This window comes from Vigna umbellata, chromosome 5, assembly GCF_029865625.1.
Source record: "Vigna umbellata cultivar VRB3 chromosome 5, Vumbellata_1.0, whole genome shotgun sequence".
Classification (NCBI taxonomy): domain Eukaryota; kingdom Viridiplantae; phylum Streptophyta; class Magnoliopsida; order Fabales; family Fabaceae; genus Vigna; species Vigna umbellata.
In genome coordinates, this window is record NC_142169.1 from 58,532,048 (window position 1) to 58,548,967 (window position 16,920).

General features: G+C 30.0%; 2 protein-coding genes across 4 annotated transcripts; one reads left to right on the forward strand and one right to left on the reverse strand.

The window, feature by feature from the left end:
* The first annotated feature begins 5,271 nt into the window (after positions 1-5,271).
* LOC148198731 (uncharacterized) lies at positions 5,272-11,656 on the forward strand. 3 transcript variants are annotated; one of them, XM_088115162.1, is made up of 11 exons: positions 5,284-5,612; positions 5,690-5,731; positions 6,542-6,583; positions 7,545-7,580; positions 9,155-9,563; positions 10,685-10,732; positions 10,812-10,859; positions 10,942-10,989; positions 11,074-11,122; positions 11,202-11,241; positions 11,353-11,656. In XM_088115162.1, the coding sequence occupies exons 1-10, from the start codon at positions 5,504-5,506 to the stop codon at positions 11,214-11,216; spliced, it is 846 nt and encodes a 281-aa protein (XP_087971288.1). In that variant the 5' UTR covers positions 5,284-5,503; the 3' UTR covers positions 11,217-11,241; positions 11,353-11,656. The 3 variants fall into 3 exon arrangements, 1 of the variants encoding a protein (XP_087971288.1); XR_015786595.1 differs by having other exon boundaries at positions 5,272-5,612; positions 11,074-11,241; XR_015786596.1 differs by lacking the exon at positions 6,542-6,583 and having other exon boundaries at positions 5,281-5,612; positions 11,074-11,241.
* Positions 11,657-14,134: 2,478 nt separating this feature from the next.
* Positions 14,135-16,884, reverse strand: LOC124840484 (2-oxoglutarate (2OG) and Fe(II)-dependent oxygenase superfamily protein). The gene is made up of 2 exons (XM_047316546.2): positions 15,987-16,884; positions 14,135-14,621 (listed from the first exon to the last, which is right to left on the reverse strand). The coding sequence occupies exons 1-2, from the start codon at positions 16,818-16,820 to the stop codon at positions 14,373-14,375; spliced, it is 1,083 nt and encodes a 360-aa protein (XP_047172502.1). The 5' UTR covers positions 16,821-16,884; the 3' UTR covers positions 14,135-14,372.
* Positions 16,885-16,920: the final 36 nt, after the last annotated feature.

Consider the following 16,920-nt stretch of genomic DNA (forward strand, 5'->3'; position numbering starts at 1 on the left):
AAACAAGTTAAAAGTTGAGTATAAACTTTTTGAATTGAACGAGTTACCTGCAAATATGCCTACTTAGACTTAATAGAAAGCATGAGCTATATGAAGGTATTTAACAAAAATCCTATTCATACTTAAAATGTGGATCTACATTTATGTATCTCCTCATCATGTCCAACCCCTGCTGTGGTGAAACTGGCTAACATCTGGCATTCTTCATAAGACTTTGCCTCAGAAACAACTCCATTAGATTTTTATGATCTCGAAATCATTTGGTAAAACTTTGGCCATATAATTGTGAAGTTGCTGATATGCACTGTCTCAAGATCCTCAACTGTGTCGCCAATATCAAGATGTATAACACTAACATCATCAATCTTAAAATGCTTCAAGGCCCATTTGCCAACGAGTTCAAAGAACTCAAGTGCACAATCTTTCAAGTGCAAGGTCTCAAGCCCGTCAGCCTCCAATATAAACTTGTCCAAACTGATTGATTCTACATACACCTTCTTCAGCGTTGAACTACTCAATTCAACAGTCACCTGTGCATCAGACATTGCAATCTCAGGATTCACAAGCTCCAAAGCTTCAATCTTCGGGCATGCATATACCAGAAGATTCAGATCCAATGCAGATATACTGACATAACTCAGGGAAAGAGACTTCAAGCAAGGGAATCATTTTTTTTTAATTTTAATAATTATCATTAAAAACAAGTCATGTATACACATCAATAAATAGACTCAATGTATACTGTGATAAAAAATATAATGAAATATAGTGTAGAAGTGCAAATGATGCATGGAAATTCTATGATTTGAAAAAAAAAATCCAAACCTATCAACTCTTTCTTTTTCATCTCTCTCACTCCAACCTTTTCTTTGTCATCCCTACCGTGACTTAATTTAAAAATGAAATTTAATAATAATAAGAAGGGAAAATATATAACATAGTCCTCCAATCAAAAATCAACATCAACATCATCAATTATTTTGTTATTAAAGTAGAAAACAAATGAACAAACAGAGCAAGAGCAATTCTAAAATTTAAAAATGAAATTTAATAATAATAAGAAGGAAAACAAATGAACGAACAGAGTAAGAGCAATTCTAAAATTTAATAATAATAAGAAGGAAAACAAATGAACGAACAGAGTAAGAGCAACAAATTGCGGTGTCGCGGGTTGTTATGTGTAGGTGAGAGAGAGTATGGAGATGAGAGAGAAACAAATTTAATAAGTGAGGAAGGTGGATTGGGGTTACGTAAGTGTTTCTGATTTTTTTCAATTGAGGCTACCATAGGATAACAGAGAAAATGTTGGAGTGAGAAAGATGAAAGAGAAAGGGTTGAAAGGAATGAGGGAGGTCAGTAAAGGTTTGGGAGGTTTCCTTTTTTTTTTAGTTTTGAGAATTATTAAAATACCCTTAACCTTAACACTTAGAATCCATGATATATTAGGGTAATTTTGTCTACTAAAACCCGATACACATTGCTAAAATGTACCAACTGAAAAACAGGTATACACGCGTTAGCAAACCATATATAGACATATATATATATATATATATATATATATATATATAGACATATATATATATATATATATATATATATATATAGACATATATATATATATATATATATAGACATATATATATATATATATATATATATATATATAGACATATATATATATATAGACATATATATATATATAGACATATATATATATATATAGACATATATATATATATAGACATATATATATATATAGACATATATATATAGACATATATATATATAGACATACATATATATATATATAGACATATATATATTAACATATTAGAGAGAACTTCAAAAACACCCTTCTCACATATAAAAGGGAGGAAAGTTGTTTTGTTTGTGACTTCAGGAGGCATTTGTAACACTATAGGAGAAAGAGAGATTTTCACTACCAACACACTAAGTTGTTCCAAAATTATTTGTTGTGGTGACTGTGACAGTTGTGACATTGATTCATTCACATCTTTCTCCCCTTGTGCTCCAACCTTATATACATATTTAAAAACTTATACAAGATTAGTATACAATTATCAATAAAAACAAGAAAATGCGTAATTAACATAAATTTTGTTTACTAGTTCTCTTGGTCCGAGATCATCAAGGATAACATCACATATTTGCGTTTTATGCACAACTACAAAGGTAAATTGTAAATCACTAACATCACACGTCACAGGTTATGTTTACTGCTCAAGTTGCCATATGAATTAATTCCATATGTAGCAAGTCGAAACTTAAAGTTCCTTGAATCATTAGAGAAATTAGGGAACATGAAATTAATATTCTTCTATTGCAAACCATATGTTGGGTGCCTCAAATTCTCATCTTTTATATGTCCACCCACATCATTGATAAGTGTGATAATTACTTACTTTTCACACTTATTAGAACCCCTTCTTGTCTTTGATTCATGTGTTTTGTGTTTAAATTAAACAGAGAAATGACAAAATTATACATAAGAGTTATAGAAACAGATAGTTATTCATTTTGGAGTATCTTGCAGAACTTTCTATACTGGTTTAAGTATCGATATAAAAAGTTTGATACTTTATATACCCTTTGTTTCTATATCAGTTCAAAAACATGTATAAATAGTCCTTTTCTTAATAGTATAAAAAGATTTTTCTAGCATAGTGTTATTTTTATGTTCTTGTCCTTAAAAGTGTTACTTTAGATATGAATTTTAACAACTAGAAAAATAATTTTTAACATTAATACATGACCTCACTACAAAATGTCAAATTTTACTAGGAGTTATTTTTTACATTACTGACAGTTTTAACCCCTGATAAATATATTTTCCAATGTTAGGAAATTGTCGGAAAAAAATAACGTCGGTAAATAATTACTATCAATTTCTTATTAACTGTCGTTACTTGGAGAGTTTTTGGGATTTTCCAAAATCGTCGCTACTTGTTGGGAGTTTTTGGGATTTTCCAAAATCGTCGCTACTTGTTGGGATTTTCCAAAACTATCGCTACTTACTAGAGTTTACCGAAACTGCGACTACTTACTAGGCTTTCCCGAACTGTCGAAAATAGAAATCATTTTGAAAATTAGTATAAATAATTTTTTTAACTTGTATAAAAAGAATTTTCTAACATAGTGTGATTTTCATGTTCTTGTCCTTAAAAGTTTCACTATCATAGATGTGACATTTTAACAACTAGAAAAATAATTTTTAACCGTAGTTCATGACCTGACTAATAAAATGTTTATTAAGAGTTATTTTTCACATTCGACACAGTTTTATCCTTGATAAATATATTTTCTACAATTACAAAAGTAATAGGAAAAACAACTCAATAAATAATTGTTGTTAATTTTTGATTAATTGTTGCAACTTCAGGGTGTATTTCAAAATCGTCGTTAATCGTTGGAATTTTCCAAAAACATTGTTATTTATTGGGTTTTTTCAAAATTGTCGTTACTTACTGAAATTTCCAAAATTGTCCATGAAAATAATTGTAATCTTTTTTCATTATTGAAATTATTTGACAATCATAAAAATGCTTTAATAATAAAATACTCAATCAAATAATTTGAAACTAAATTTAAATATTATTATACAAAATAAATTGTGAACATTATTCAATACAATTAATTGTTTAATATAAAATATAACATTATTTAATAGTAAAAATTAAAAAAAAACATGTTAAACAATAATCATTAATTTTATTTTTCTTCATTATCTTCATCATTTAGTACGTTTTTTTAATCAAATATTTACAATATATAGAATAATAGTTAATGACTAATATATAAAAAAAATCATTTTATAAATTTAACGTGCAAAACTTTTATGAGACCTCCTTGCAAATACTTCTTACGTGGATGTCATCTTAAACAAGTTTATCAGGAAAGAATATTAATGGCATGAAAACAAGTCACACAACACATTTGAGTTAGAAAATTAAAAGTAAAATGTGAAACCACCCGCCAGTGACACAATTATTGTATTTAAATAAATTTATCTTTTTCTCTTATATTACACTATAATAATTTTGTATTTAAATAAATAATATAAATAATTATAATCTTCTTAATCACTAGTAATTTAATATTGTTGAAAAAAATTACAATGTAAAAGTATAAGAAAAGTCAAATACAAACTTAGATGTTTTTGACCAGGACAACAAGGATTTAGAGTATATAATGACAAATACTCACTCTATTTTATCCTAGACATTGTAGGACTTTTTAAGACGTGTTATTTTGTGTAAGTTCGTGATCAATGGATGAAAATCATATGAACTTTAAGTTTTATCATCTTTTGCAACTAGTAGAGGATAATATTGTGGATTGAGAGATTTTATTTATATATGATATCAATTATTTAATTGAATCAAATCAGAAAATTAAATCTACAATAGTGTTAAATATAAAAAGAGTTGCACATTAATTAATATATCTAATTTTAGAATTTTATTATTATTTTGTTTAGAGGGATTGAAATATAGATTTTAAATCTAATTCAATCTTTTAGAAAATCAGTTTATAAGACGATATTTATAAGACAATATTTGCACTAACTTATATATTTTAAATTTATTTTATTTTTAATTAATGTTAAGTCTTTGACACATCACGTGAAAACATATACGTTTTGAATGTGAAAATAACAAGACAAGTCTATTAAACAAAAAATTTCATTAAGATCAAATTTCATTAATTTAATCTTAAATCTTAGTAAAGTAAAATTTCTATCTACTTTTATTTATATATTAATGGTAAATTCATTTTATTGTTAGTCGACGTGGATAACCAGGAGAAGCTTGCCATGAACGTTTAGTAAGTTTTATTGGACTTGAGGTGAAGCTTTTGGTTTTATTACCTTTGGTGCTAGGACATAAATAATATAATATATGAATAAATAATATAGAACATAAACAAATAATAATAAAATAAACTTAAAAAAATGAAATATCTTGTTTTTGTAAACCGTATAACTAAATGTTCTAAAAAATATACATAGAATTTAAACTTTTCTTTATTCGAATTTTTTTTATTCTCAAATTCATAACAACCATACATTTATTTTGAATTTTGCCACGTCACTCTAATCACTAATCGGTATGACATCAGTGTTACACGACAGCCAAACAGAAACTGATATCGCATAAGAAACGGCAATGAAAAAATGTTATATCTTAAATATTGCTAATAATACCAAAATACAAATCTTAAAATCAGTGTTCATCATTATACTTTAAAATCACAACAGACCAGTAGAGAATCTAAATTGTTCATGATATGAAACTGATTAATCGATAAAACAAAGAGAAGAATAGTGGGTGGTGCATATATTCTATAATCACAACCACATCGTACATATGTTTATTCCATTGTTGAAGTATTTATTAGTAGCTTAGTTGCTTCCGATTTCCAACCCAAAGATAAGAAAAAGAGCAGTTTCTGGTTTTAGGGTATCTGCAGAAAGAAGAAGATGTTGAGTTTAAGAAGAGAACGTGTTGAAAAACAAAACTCTCGGGGTGAAATATTGAGGAAAGAACAAGTTACGATGACCAAAAAACCAGAGTGGCCACCAAGTAAAGGTATTAAACATTAAAGCATCAAATTCTTAACTTGTTCAACCAAAGTTCTTACAAATATTCTTCTTTTATGAACACAGCTGTTCTCTTGTCCAACCCTTGTAAACAATTCCCTCCTCAAGGTATGTTAGTTCGTGCTTCTGTTATGTGTCATAAACATAATAGTTTTATTTTTCACTTACATGATTCAGTGAGGAAAAATTATCAAATTCTCAATATGTAAAAAAGTAAAAAGAAATGAAAGAAATGAAAGAGATGGTCTCACATATGATTTCCTATTTTTTTTCTTCATGCAAAGAAAAATCCTTCCATATCTTTGAACAAACAATCCTGTTTAATTATACAATTACATATTCTAATTTTAAAAAATTAAAAAATATATTCTTTTAACAACTTTTCTTTTACAACTTTTTTTACAACAGCATATATAATAGATTGTGATTGATCTGTTTTAAATATACGAATCAATAAAATAATTATTAACCTATCATAGTCCAAAAATTAGTTCAGATTTAATTCTCAATCTTTATTAATAAATGTAATCATAGTAAATAAACAACGTTTAAAGAATCATCTCCTTCACTGCCTTCAAGTCAATTTCCAATTTTGCTTTTCACACCCTTACTCTCCTCTTCCTCCTCAATTTATGTGACCTAGGTCATTAGTTAACCTATGAATATCAATATCATCTAAATATCTGATCACAAATTCCCAATTTTTTTATATTCAATGAATATTTTAATACAATATAATTCGTTTATATAAAACTAAAAATCAATTATAAGTAGGAATTAAGGTTGAATTTACATTTATAAAAATATTCAAGAGTTAAAGATAGAACAAAAGAAACCTTATAAATTAGCTGAATAATATCATTTGTACTTTAATATTTGTTTACATAATAATATGTTATTTTTTTCCCCTGATTGTAGAGACTAAGTTGGTCGAGTATATGGGCAGAAAACCAAGAAGGGGTACAATCTTTGAATTTTATATATATATATATATATATATATATATATATATATATATATATATATATATATATATATATATATATATATATATATATAATCAAACAGCAAAACATGTTTTACATGATATCTAATTAAATAAAATATGATTTTTTTTGGTTTACTAGAACTTTTAAAGTTTTTTTAATTGTCTATTATTTTTTAAGTAAATGCATATTTAATAAAGATAAAATTATTTCATATATATATATATATATATATATATATATATATATATAATACATATTTAAATAGAATATTGCTCTTTATCACTCTTTATAATAGCTTTTGATAGTATTTTATTTACAGTGGTAGTGCAATTTTTTACTAAATTTACACTTAGGCCAAAAAATTAAGTTTACGACTATGGATAAATTGTGTTACATAACTTCAATGAGAACAAAAAATAATTTCAGAGATTGTGACTAATAAAATCATGTTTAACTTACACGACTTCTTCTCTTACACTGAAATTATATAAAAGGATAAAAAATTTACTTAAAAAAAAGTTTGAAATTGTATTATGAGTACACTATTTATTTCTTATAAAGTTGAAGTTGTATTATGAGCACTATTTATTCCTTATAAAGTTGTATCAGCTTAATATAATTGTTCATAATCATAAAATTTAAAAAAATTATCCATTTATGTAAATTCACTCTAAAATTAAATCATTTTGATTAAAAAAACATTTTACATATAAAATTATTTATTTACATTTATCAATATAACTTGTTTAATTATTTTATCTTTTAAATTGTGTAACCACATTTAAAATTCAATTAACTATTAATAATTAAAATCTACCTAGAAGAACATTTTAAATTTAGGGAGAGAATACATTTCTTTAAGGTATATTTTAATTTCTTATATATAGTTATATATGCATTAGCTATTAATATTTTTTTCTTACTTATTGCAGGGCGTCAATTGGACTATATCAAGGAGAAAGATCTAGGTACATACTAATCTTACAACAACATATAAATGAGCTTAGTCCCTTAGTTACATGATATTAATAGTAAAATAAAATATCCTTTAATTAATATTACAATAAAATAAGTCAATTTAGAATTTTAAGCAATATAAACACATACCAATTGGTCTATATATTATATATTCAAGTATTTATATTATAACATCCTAAAAATTAAACTATCATTATATAATAAATCCACAAAAAGAGGTTGTACAATATTTATCATAGCACCCTAAAAAACTCTGTTCACTTCCATATGTTTTTCCTGGACATATGTCTATATTCGCTCACTTTACAAAACAAAACATGTTGAGGGGGTGTAAGGAGAAAGAGGGGTGTCTTAGTAAATCTGAATTTTGGGTCAAATCCAATTTGATAGGGGGTTACGAATAGAAAGCCAGCAGGTGTTAAGAGTAATTTTTAATATTTTTTATTTTTTATTATTTTTGTATTTCATTTTTCCTGATTTTTTATTAATTAAACACCTTCAAATAATTTTTATTTACCTAGTATTAACAATATATATATATATATATATATATATATATATATATATATATATATATATATATATATATATATATATATATATATTCTATGTAACTACACATAGCATTCTATATAACTACACCTAGCACATTTACTACTCTTAATGTTCATTACGCTCATCTATATTTGACAATTTTATCCAAGCTTGTATACATTTTATCTACGCTCATCTAGCAGTTAATTTTTTCTAAGGTCTAATATTTTTCACAAAACTAATTTTGCCTAACAAAGCAAAAGACTAAAAACCCTATTTAAAGGCTCGTTCATGGAAGCTCTCTATATGTCAATTGAATTTTTCCGACAGAGTATATAGACTGCCCTAACAAATATCCATAATTCAAAAACTCAAAAAGACATTCAATTATCAAATTGGCTTAAAGTGGGTTTTCTCTTTATTTATTATGCCAAAATTATTACATATAATTCAAAATAATGTCTAGGGAAACAATTTGATTCAAATGATCCAAATTTAAACTATCCAAATACTCAATATAGTATAAACAAGTTAAATATATCTATTTCAATCAACTCATTAACGTTTATTCGTCATATGCTTATACAACTAGATAATCGATTCGTCATATGCATTAAAATCAATATTTTTAATATAAAATTATTTGGTCAACACTAACTTAGTCGCCCTTAATTTTTATATTGTTCTGCTATCAAAGAAAATTAAATAAGAAAATAAAGAGGAAGATAGAAAGAAGTTTATTGGTTTAAATCTGATTATTTTGTTCTGTTATGCACCATATCATAAATATTTAGTACTATATTTAACTGTGATTATATGGTTAAGGGTAAATGACAATTAGGTGACTGCACGTTTGATAAGAACGAGCTCATTTATCATTCTTAATTAAATGAACTGAATTAACATATTATTAATGAGTTACGTATCCTAAATCCTTATGAATTCCCCTCTTTTATTTATTTGCGATTTAATATTTTTTTATATAAATTAATTACAAATCATATGCCATTTTTTATTTCTGATTTTGTAGGGTATCTCATTTCCGAGCTTGTCAAAAGACGACAACAAGGTACTACTTCTACTGATAGTGATGTTGAAGATGTAGAGGGTAGTGATGCTGAAGATACAAATTCTGAGGAATTTGATGATACAAATTCTGAGGAATTTGATGATACAAATTCTGAGAAGTCAGAAGACGGTGATACAAATTCTGAAGAATCTCAAGTTGAGAGTTCAAATTCTGAAGAATCAGAAGCTGATGAAGCAGAAGATGAAGATATAAGTTCTGAGGAATCTCAAGATGAGAGTTCAAATTCTGAAGAACCAGAAGCTGATGAAGCAGAAGATGAAGATATAGGTTCTGAGGAATCTGAAGCGCAGGATATAAATTCTGAGGAATCATCAGAAGAAGTTGAGGATTCAGTTGATGAGCCACCAAGGTATGTTCACATGTTCACAACAACTTAACCAAATGAAAATAATAACTATTGTTGAAGAAGAAAAAAAGAAATAAGAAAGTGTTCATAGATAACAAGATACTCAAGCATTTGAAAGAATTATGCTATGTTGTTGTTCTTGTCATTGACAGTTTGCTTTCTATATATTATTTATAAGTAATTCATAATTATAAATTATGATTCGGGTGTAGGGTTAAGGGCAATTGTCTAAGTTGTATTGTCTTATCTGAAAACCAAATGTTATCCAATAAACGTCTCCTGTGCATCCAAATCAAACGGGTGATATATATGTGCAGAAGATACTTTAATGCGATAATCAGTTTAACTTTTGACAAATTGCAATTAATCTCACAATTAATGTAACCTACTTTTTTACCTCAAATATTTTTTTATAGGTTTTGTGATGGATTTTTTATTAGTGTTGACTTAATCAATTGTGAGTAATTACATTTTAATCTTAAGTTAACCAATTTTAAGGGTAATTTGTTATAGTATTATTCATTTGGATCCGTCCAATTCAAGGTTGGAGGATCTCTTTGGTAATCATCCAAGCTCAACTTCTTATCCAAGCCAGTGTTTAACTTATCTAAGTTGGTGCATGACCGACCAACCTGTTTGATGGCCAACTAGGCTCAGTGTTCATCTCACTGAGTTGATGATTGGTTATCTATATTAATACATGGTCAGCTGGCTTGTTTGGTGATTGACCAAACTTAGTGGCTTGCACTCTAAGTTGTGAGACATCTATCCAAATTGTGTATGATCAACCGGTCTTTTTGATATTCAATTGGGTTTGCTGACTCTCTAAGTTTCGAATTAACCATCTAGGTTGAATCATGATTAAATGACGTATTTGATGAGTGATCGAGTTTGTTGTTTGACCATTTAAATTATAGTTTGTAGTCTGAACTGTAATAGTCATACGGTACAAATTATATAGCCTGTATATTTTCAGAAAAATAGCAATTGTTGAAGAATATAAACAAAAGAACTTTTTCTTCCTTCATTATACTTACACATTCTCATATTTGTATGCGATTTTCATTAATTGTGTCATATGGTTCATTATTTATTATCTTTTTATGTCTTTTATATGAATGTAGGCCCCTCATTGATATCAACGGAAGCGAGTGTAATTTGCCTACTGGAAGGTGTGTCATAGGTTCATCATTTCTTCTTATCTTTATCAATGAAAAAGGAGTTAAGGTCAAGTTTTTTTTATGAACGCAGGATCTTCACGGATATCGATCAATGCATAAATAATTCACTTTTGAAGAGGTGTGTCATAGGGTTCATCATTTCTTCTTATATTTACCACTGAAAAAGAAATTCTTATTATTAACTTTTTATATAAATGCAGACATCTTATGAATTTCAATCCAGAAAGGAATAATTTATTTAAGGAGAGGTATGACATAAGGTTCATAATTTCTTTTTATCTTTATTAATGAAAAAAATCCTTAAGGTTAACCTTTTATATGAATGAATGTAGGGCTGAAATCAGAATTTTTAGGTTGAATAAATTATACGCCGTCGGAGAGGTAAGTTATAAGGTTCATTTTTTTTTTATCTTTCATTAATGAAAAAAATCCTTAAGGTCAACTTTTTCCATGAATGTAGACACTCGTGGATTGAAGAGTAAGTGAATCGTCTATGGGAGGTAAAAATTATGTAAAGTATATATTTCAATGTGACTATCACCAACAAAGTAGTGTAATTAATAAGTGACAATTTATTCTCTTTTCTTTTGTTGTTTTGTTGTTACAATCAGAGAGACAGAGACTCAAGTATACGCATGAATATTCATGGTTATGGCCTACCGAAGGATAATTTCTCTTCATGTTAATATGTAGCCATAAACTACAATCAATGACACTAGCTTAGTTATAATAAAATGCAAACTCAAGCTCGAAAGCTTTGTAAGCTTATCGGTATTCTCTTAAATAATTCAAGGTTTTAATGTTGTTGTTAATGTCAATTGACCACTAACCTGATTTGGATGGTTGCTGGTTATGTGGTACAATTATATGTGCTTCTATGTATGACTGTTATATTATTTTGAATAATTTTTTAAATGTCTTTTTTCTACATGCATGTACTTGGACAAATTTTAGAAAAAAAAGTTGGATAGAGTTTGAAAAACTTTTCATAATTAGTGTTAGACACAGTTTATAGAAGTTAGACAGTCTACAGATAATATTGAAAACTTAAAGATTTTTTAAAGTATTTAGAAACACAATAAAAGAGAACAAAGATAAAAATTCATTTTTATATTCATTCCAACTGAGCTACATCACGTTTTCTTTTAAACACTCTTAAAGGGTTCTACTAACTTTAAAACTTATGAATTTCACCACTCCTGGTTTTATAATGAGTTTCACCATTACTGTATATAATAGTTCAATTGACTAAAACGTTTAACTCCCCCTGAATTAAACAACCAAGTGTTTTAAATCATTTCTAATTATCCAAAAACAACAAAGTGTTTTTAAAAACAAGTATAGATTGAAAAACACTCTTAGAGATGATTTAAATCAATACCAAGTATATCTGAAAAACTTGTTACAAAGAATTTTTTTTTCAAAGAGCTAGACAATGCAACGACAAGAGAATTTTGGCAGCGTGATAATATATGCAGTTTTTTTTTTGTTATCTTCTTCTCTTCATGTGGTCTTCTTTATGTGGGCAACTTCAAGAAAGATTATTTACTCAGAAGCATTGAGTTTGAAGTAGGTGTGTAGCCTTTTGTACGAGGTCAATGCTATATTACTTTTATAGTGGCAATTATTTTGCTTGTACAGTTTTAGCAAACAAAAGGCATTGATGAAACATTTCTAAAATGTCTTTGTATCTCTTAACGTTCTTCTGAATCAGTATAGAGCTTTTGAATAAAACATTTATCCTTTATGGATCTGCACAGATAAAGAAAAACAACACAACAAACAAAAAGTAGCATTCATACATTTGAATTTAAAACCTTAGATGCTTATTATAGAGTTTAGCGTAGTCCTTATACTATAGCATTTATGTGAGCCTATTTATCAAATTGTTTAGAGTATTTTATATTGTTTGTGTTTAGGATATTATCTAGACATAGATATTGTTCAACGTATTATCCTAGACAATAATTTTGATAAAGATTATTTCATTAGCTTCAAAATAAAGGCACTATAGTAAAAATGCATATTTTTGACAAATTTTTACTAACAGAATCATATCTGTCGATAAATGGTAATTTTCGATGGATTTACAAACAAAATTATCAATAAATGTTTATGTTGTACTTACCGACAGATATATCTGTCGATAAGGGGTGTATGATTTAGTTTACCGACAGATATAACCCGTCGATAATATGCTCTATGATATAACTTAGGTTTTCCTTCTCCTGATTCATTTTGCGCATTGCCTCTTCTTCCTTCATTCCCCTCTGTCAATTGTCCTCTTCTGTTGATTCAATCCCCTACACCGGTGAGAGGTTGTCGTTCCCCAATTGATTTTGCATGTTCTCCCATTCGTTCTTTCATTCTCCTTTGCAAGTTGCATTCTTTAGTTTATTCAATTCCCTGCACTAGTGAGAGGTTTTCGTGCCCCACTTGAATTTTCTCGTTTCCCCCTTTATTTTTTTATTATCCTTCACTAAAGAAGGATGCTTCCCTCCTCTACCGTGCGTTGGTTTAAGGTAGGTTTTCCCTGTTTTGTGCATTCATTAATTTGTTGTTTCACTAAAGGCTCATTGGTTCCCTATAGTGGTGCTAATCAGTGCGAGGAGGTGTGCGTTTTTTTGTTGTTGTAATTGGGAAGTGAGGTTGTCATCATGGAGGGAGGTTGTCCAGAGGCCTTACAATCAATGTGTGTTTTGTGCTTGTTGCCTCGTAGTGTTAACTAGGTCTATGGTGGGAGCAATTTCATTTGCCCATCTCAAAAAGGTAAAACTAAGTTCATATGTCTATCTCTAATGATGCATTAGACAAAAAGGAAGATCTTGGATATGTGATTTTGAATCTGAAGGAGGTCATCTTGACTGTGATCGAAAAAGAAGAGATTGGAGAAGGAGAATATGGTTTGGAGTCGCACTTGATTATCTCCTAATGATGTTAACATTAATGTAGTTATTCAAATTATAATTTTATTATTAAACTAATTAATACTGCACATGAGTAATGATATCAGGCACTTCTTAAAATTTTAATACGTGCATAGTTAAATGTGAATCACACTTTAAAAGACTGAACGGACTATTTAATCAAACAAAAACTAAAAGAAGTCCGTTATGGCATATTGTAGTTTGATGATTTTGAATTATGAGAAATAATGTTTTGTTTAAGGGTAGTTTTCTTTTTCAGATGATTGGTCTATTTTTGGACACTAAAGGGTCTTGGTTATTGGTTTAGCGCTAAGTTAGAAAAGATTCTCCCTTTCTTTCATAGTTGCTTCCAAACCCTTTTTCACTGTATGTGATTTTCAGTAAATGTGTCATAGAGTTCATTACTTCTCATCTTTATCAATATGAAAGCCTAAAGGGTCAATATTGTATAGTTGCAAACGGCTCATAAAACTGATCGGAGATCAAAGAAAGATTGTAGATATCATATTGTTCTTAATTACAACAAAATAGTGATTATCATGTTGTTCTGTCGTTACAAACAGGTTGCCATAGTAAAGAAGATTCAAGGTTTTATTTACTATCCAAGAATGAGGAATTTTACATTATGAAATAATTTTACTTACTCTACCCCACAAGATACAAGCCAAGCCATGAGACAAGGAGAGAAAAATAAATGCACAAACCTAAGAATCCAGCACAAGTGCATCGATATTTCGTTTTCCTTCAGGGCCTTTGGTATACCATGATAACACATAGTCTCCATACACAACATCACGGTATTTAGCAGGTGATGACTCATCTATCAGTTCAGAGACAGGGGAGATCTTCACTGTCTTAGCAGGGTCATGAAATGTTGCCACAGAAAGCCTTGCTCTATCAGGATTAGTAATTGCCCTATGCTCACAGCTCCTGTACTTTCCATTGGTTATAATCTGGTGCCAAAAGAATTTTCTGTTAATTGAAAACTTGCAAAAAGACCAATTGTGGTTGAATTCACCCCAACTTTCTCTTCATCCAAATTTAGCCAACTTTTATTTAACTTAATGAATCAATGGTCAATCAGGATAAAGAATCACAGATCATCAGAATTCACTATTAAGCTGCCATGTTGTAGAATACTGAATTTACAAGTCAAAATGATACAAGCAAATGCTTATAATCCAGAAAGAAACATTGTTCTCCACAGCTGAGGGATAGTAATGGCGCCAATTTAGCTAAAAATTGGAACTCGTTAAATAAAACCGAACCTGTCATGTTTTTTACCAGTTCTAAATAATAATTTTTACATGGAAAAACAATCTCTCTTTTCCACACATTTTTCCTCCTTACACCCACTTCCCCAATTGAAGTGAAACGGTTTGCAATATTATATATATTATCTGGTAAATCATAACCTGTCCATTGAATTTAATGTCCCAAACAAAGTTCAATACAACATAAAAACCAATACTTCACACCTACTTACTTGAATTTCAGCAATTGTTAGCAATTTAATAAAACTGGTCACAAATAGATCATGCTAGTGCTTATTCCTTTGCAATGCACATATACCATACTCGTGCCATAAATTGCTCACATAAACCCCTTTGGCCGTGCTCAGTAATCTAAATTAAAAAAAAAAAAAAAAATGCTTTCCCCTAAACGCTTCAGGCATCTGCTTTTCTTAACTCTCGGCACTTTAAATAAATGGCAATACAGCCAAAATTCTCCAACCCACTTATTTCATATTAGAGGCATACTATCAGTACATTCTTTTCTTAAAAAATTTTCTATCCCTCTTTCTTCTATCAGTTGAAACTCACCTAGCTCCCACTAGTTTGGGAGTAAACCCAAATGGGAAAATGTGATCACTGAAATTCAACCAAATTTCACTCAATAAGAATAAGTCTGAGAGTTTTTTGCAAGTACTTTTTTTCTCTTCGGATGCTCTTAGTGTGTGTTTGGTTTGGCGTTTGACAAACACTAAGAATCCCTTCACACATTTGGAAGATGAAAATAGAGAAGGAGCTGTATAGGTGGATTAGGGAAAACGTGGGTTACTTTCAACCCAATGTTATATATCCCAAACACACCCCTAGTCCTATTATTCAATAGCCTTGTCTCATCAGAGGTAACAACTAAATACCAGTATAGATTACCGAGATAAAACTTCAATTATGATTGAAAACCGGCCCCAAAAAGACCTAATAACAACATCTGTCCAGTACAAAAATCAAATGTTCAAGTTCAAAAGAATTTCCATATTTCCTATTGTACTGTAAATTTATACAAACCAAAAGGGTCAACAGTTTATTTACCTCAGTTTGGTCAGCCAAGAGGACAAGAACAGCATCTGACAAGGGTTCAACAGTAACCCACTTGTCAACACCACCATCACCACTCTTTAGCACTTGAAGACCCTCCACGTCATCCTGAATCAAAAGCGTGATTGCACCTATGTCAGAATGCGATTGCAACCCAAGCGTGAGGTCTGGTTCGGGACACGGAGGATAGAAGCTAATGGTGATGTTCTGGTAAAATTCTCCAACAGCATCTTCAATGCACGAAGCACGCAACCCTAGACTCTCAGATATCAAAGCCAGCAACTTTTGCGCCAGAATCTTCATCTCGTCGCTGTACCTCGCCACTGTGTCCCGGTAATCGGGGGGAAACTCCGGCCACCGATCAGGGTTCCGCCGAGAGAGGGGGAGAGTGTGGTGGTCGAAGTAGTCCCTCCAATCGAGGACCTGCGCGTCGTCTTGCTGCTGATCGGAGGTTGCCAGCATCTTGCTGCCGTAGCCCTCCGACGCAGTCGTGGAGCAGGCGTAGCGGAGCTTCTGCGACATGGGGCAGTCGGTGAAGAATGCGCGGCCAGTGCGGCGAATGGCGCCGAGGAGTGACAGAGGGACGCCGTGGTTGGTGACGTGGAAGGCGCCCCAGTCGCGGCAGGCGCTTGCGATTGATTCAAGGGTGGAGGCGCGGCGGGTCGGGTCGAAGAACGATAGGTCGATGAGAGGAATATTCCGTGGTTCGGTTCGGGTGTGGAAAATGGGTCGGGTATGAAGAGGTTGAATGTATTGGGGTGGAACCCGAGAGAGACCCGATTGGGCGAGGGGTTGCACCCTCCTTGTGCCTTCTTCGCTGACTTCCATTGGATAGGATCCTAATCCAATACACGCTGCGTTATTTAAAAGCTACGACATCAAGATAAATAAATATCAAGTACTAATACAAATAAATAAACTAGAATAT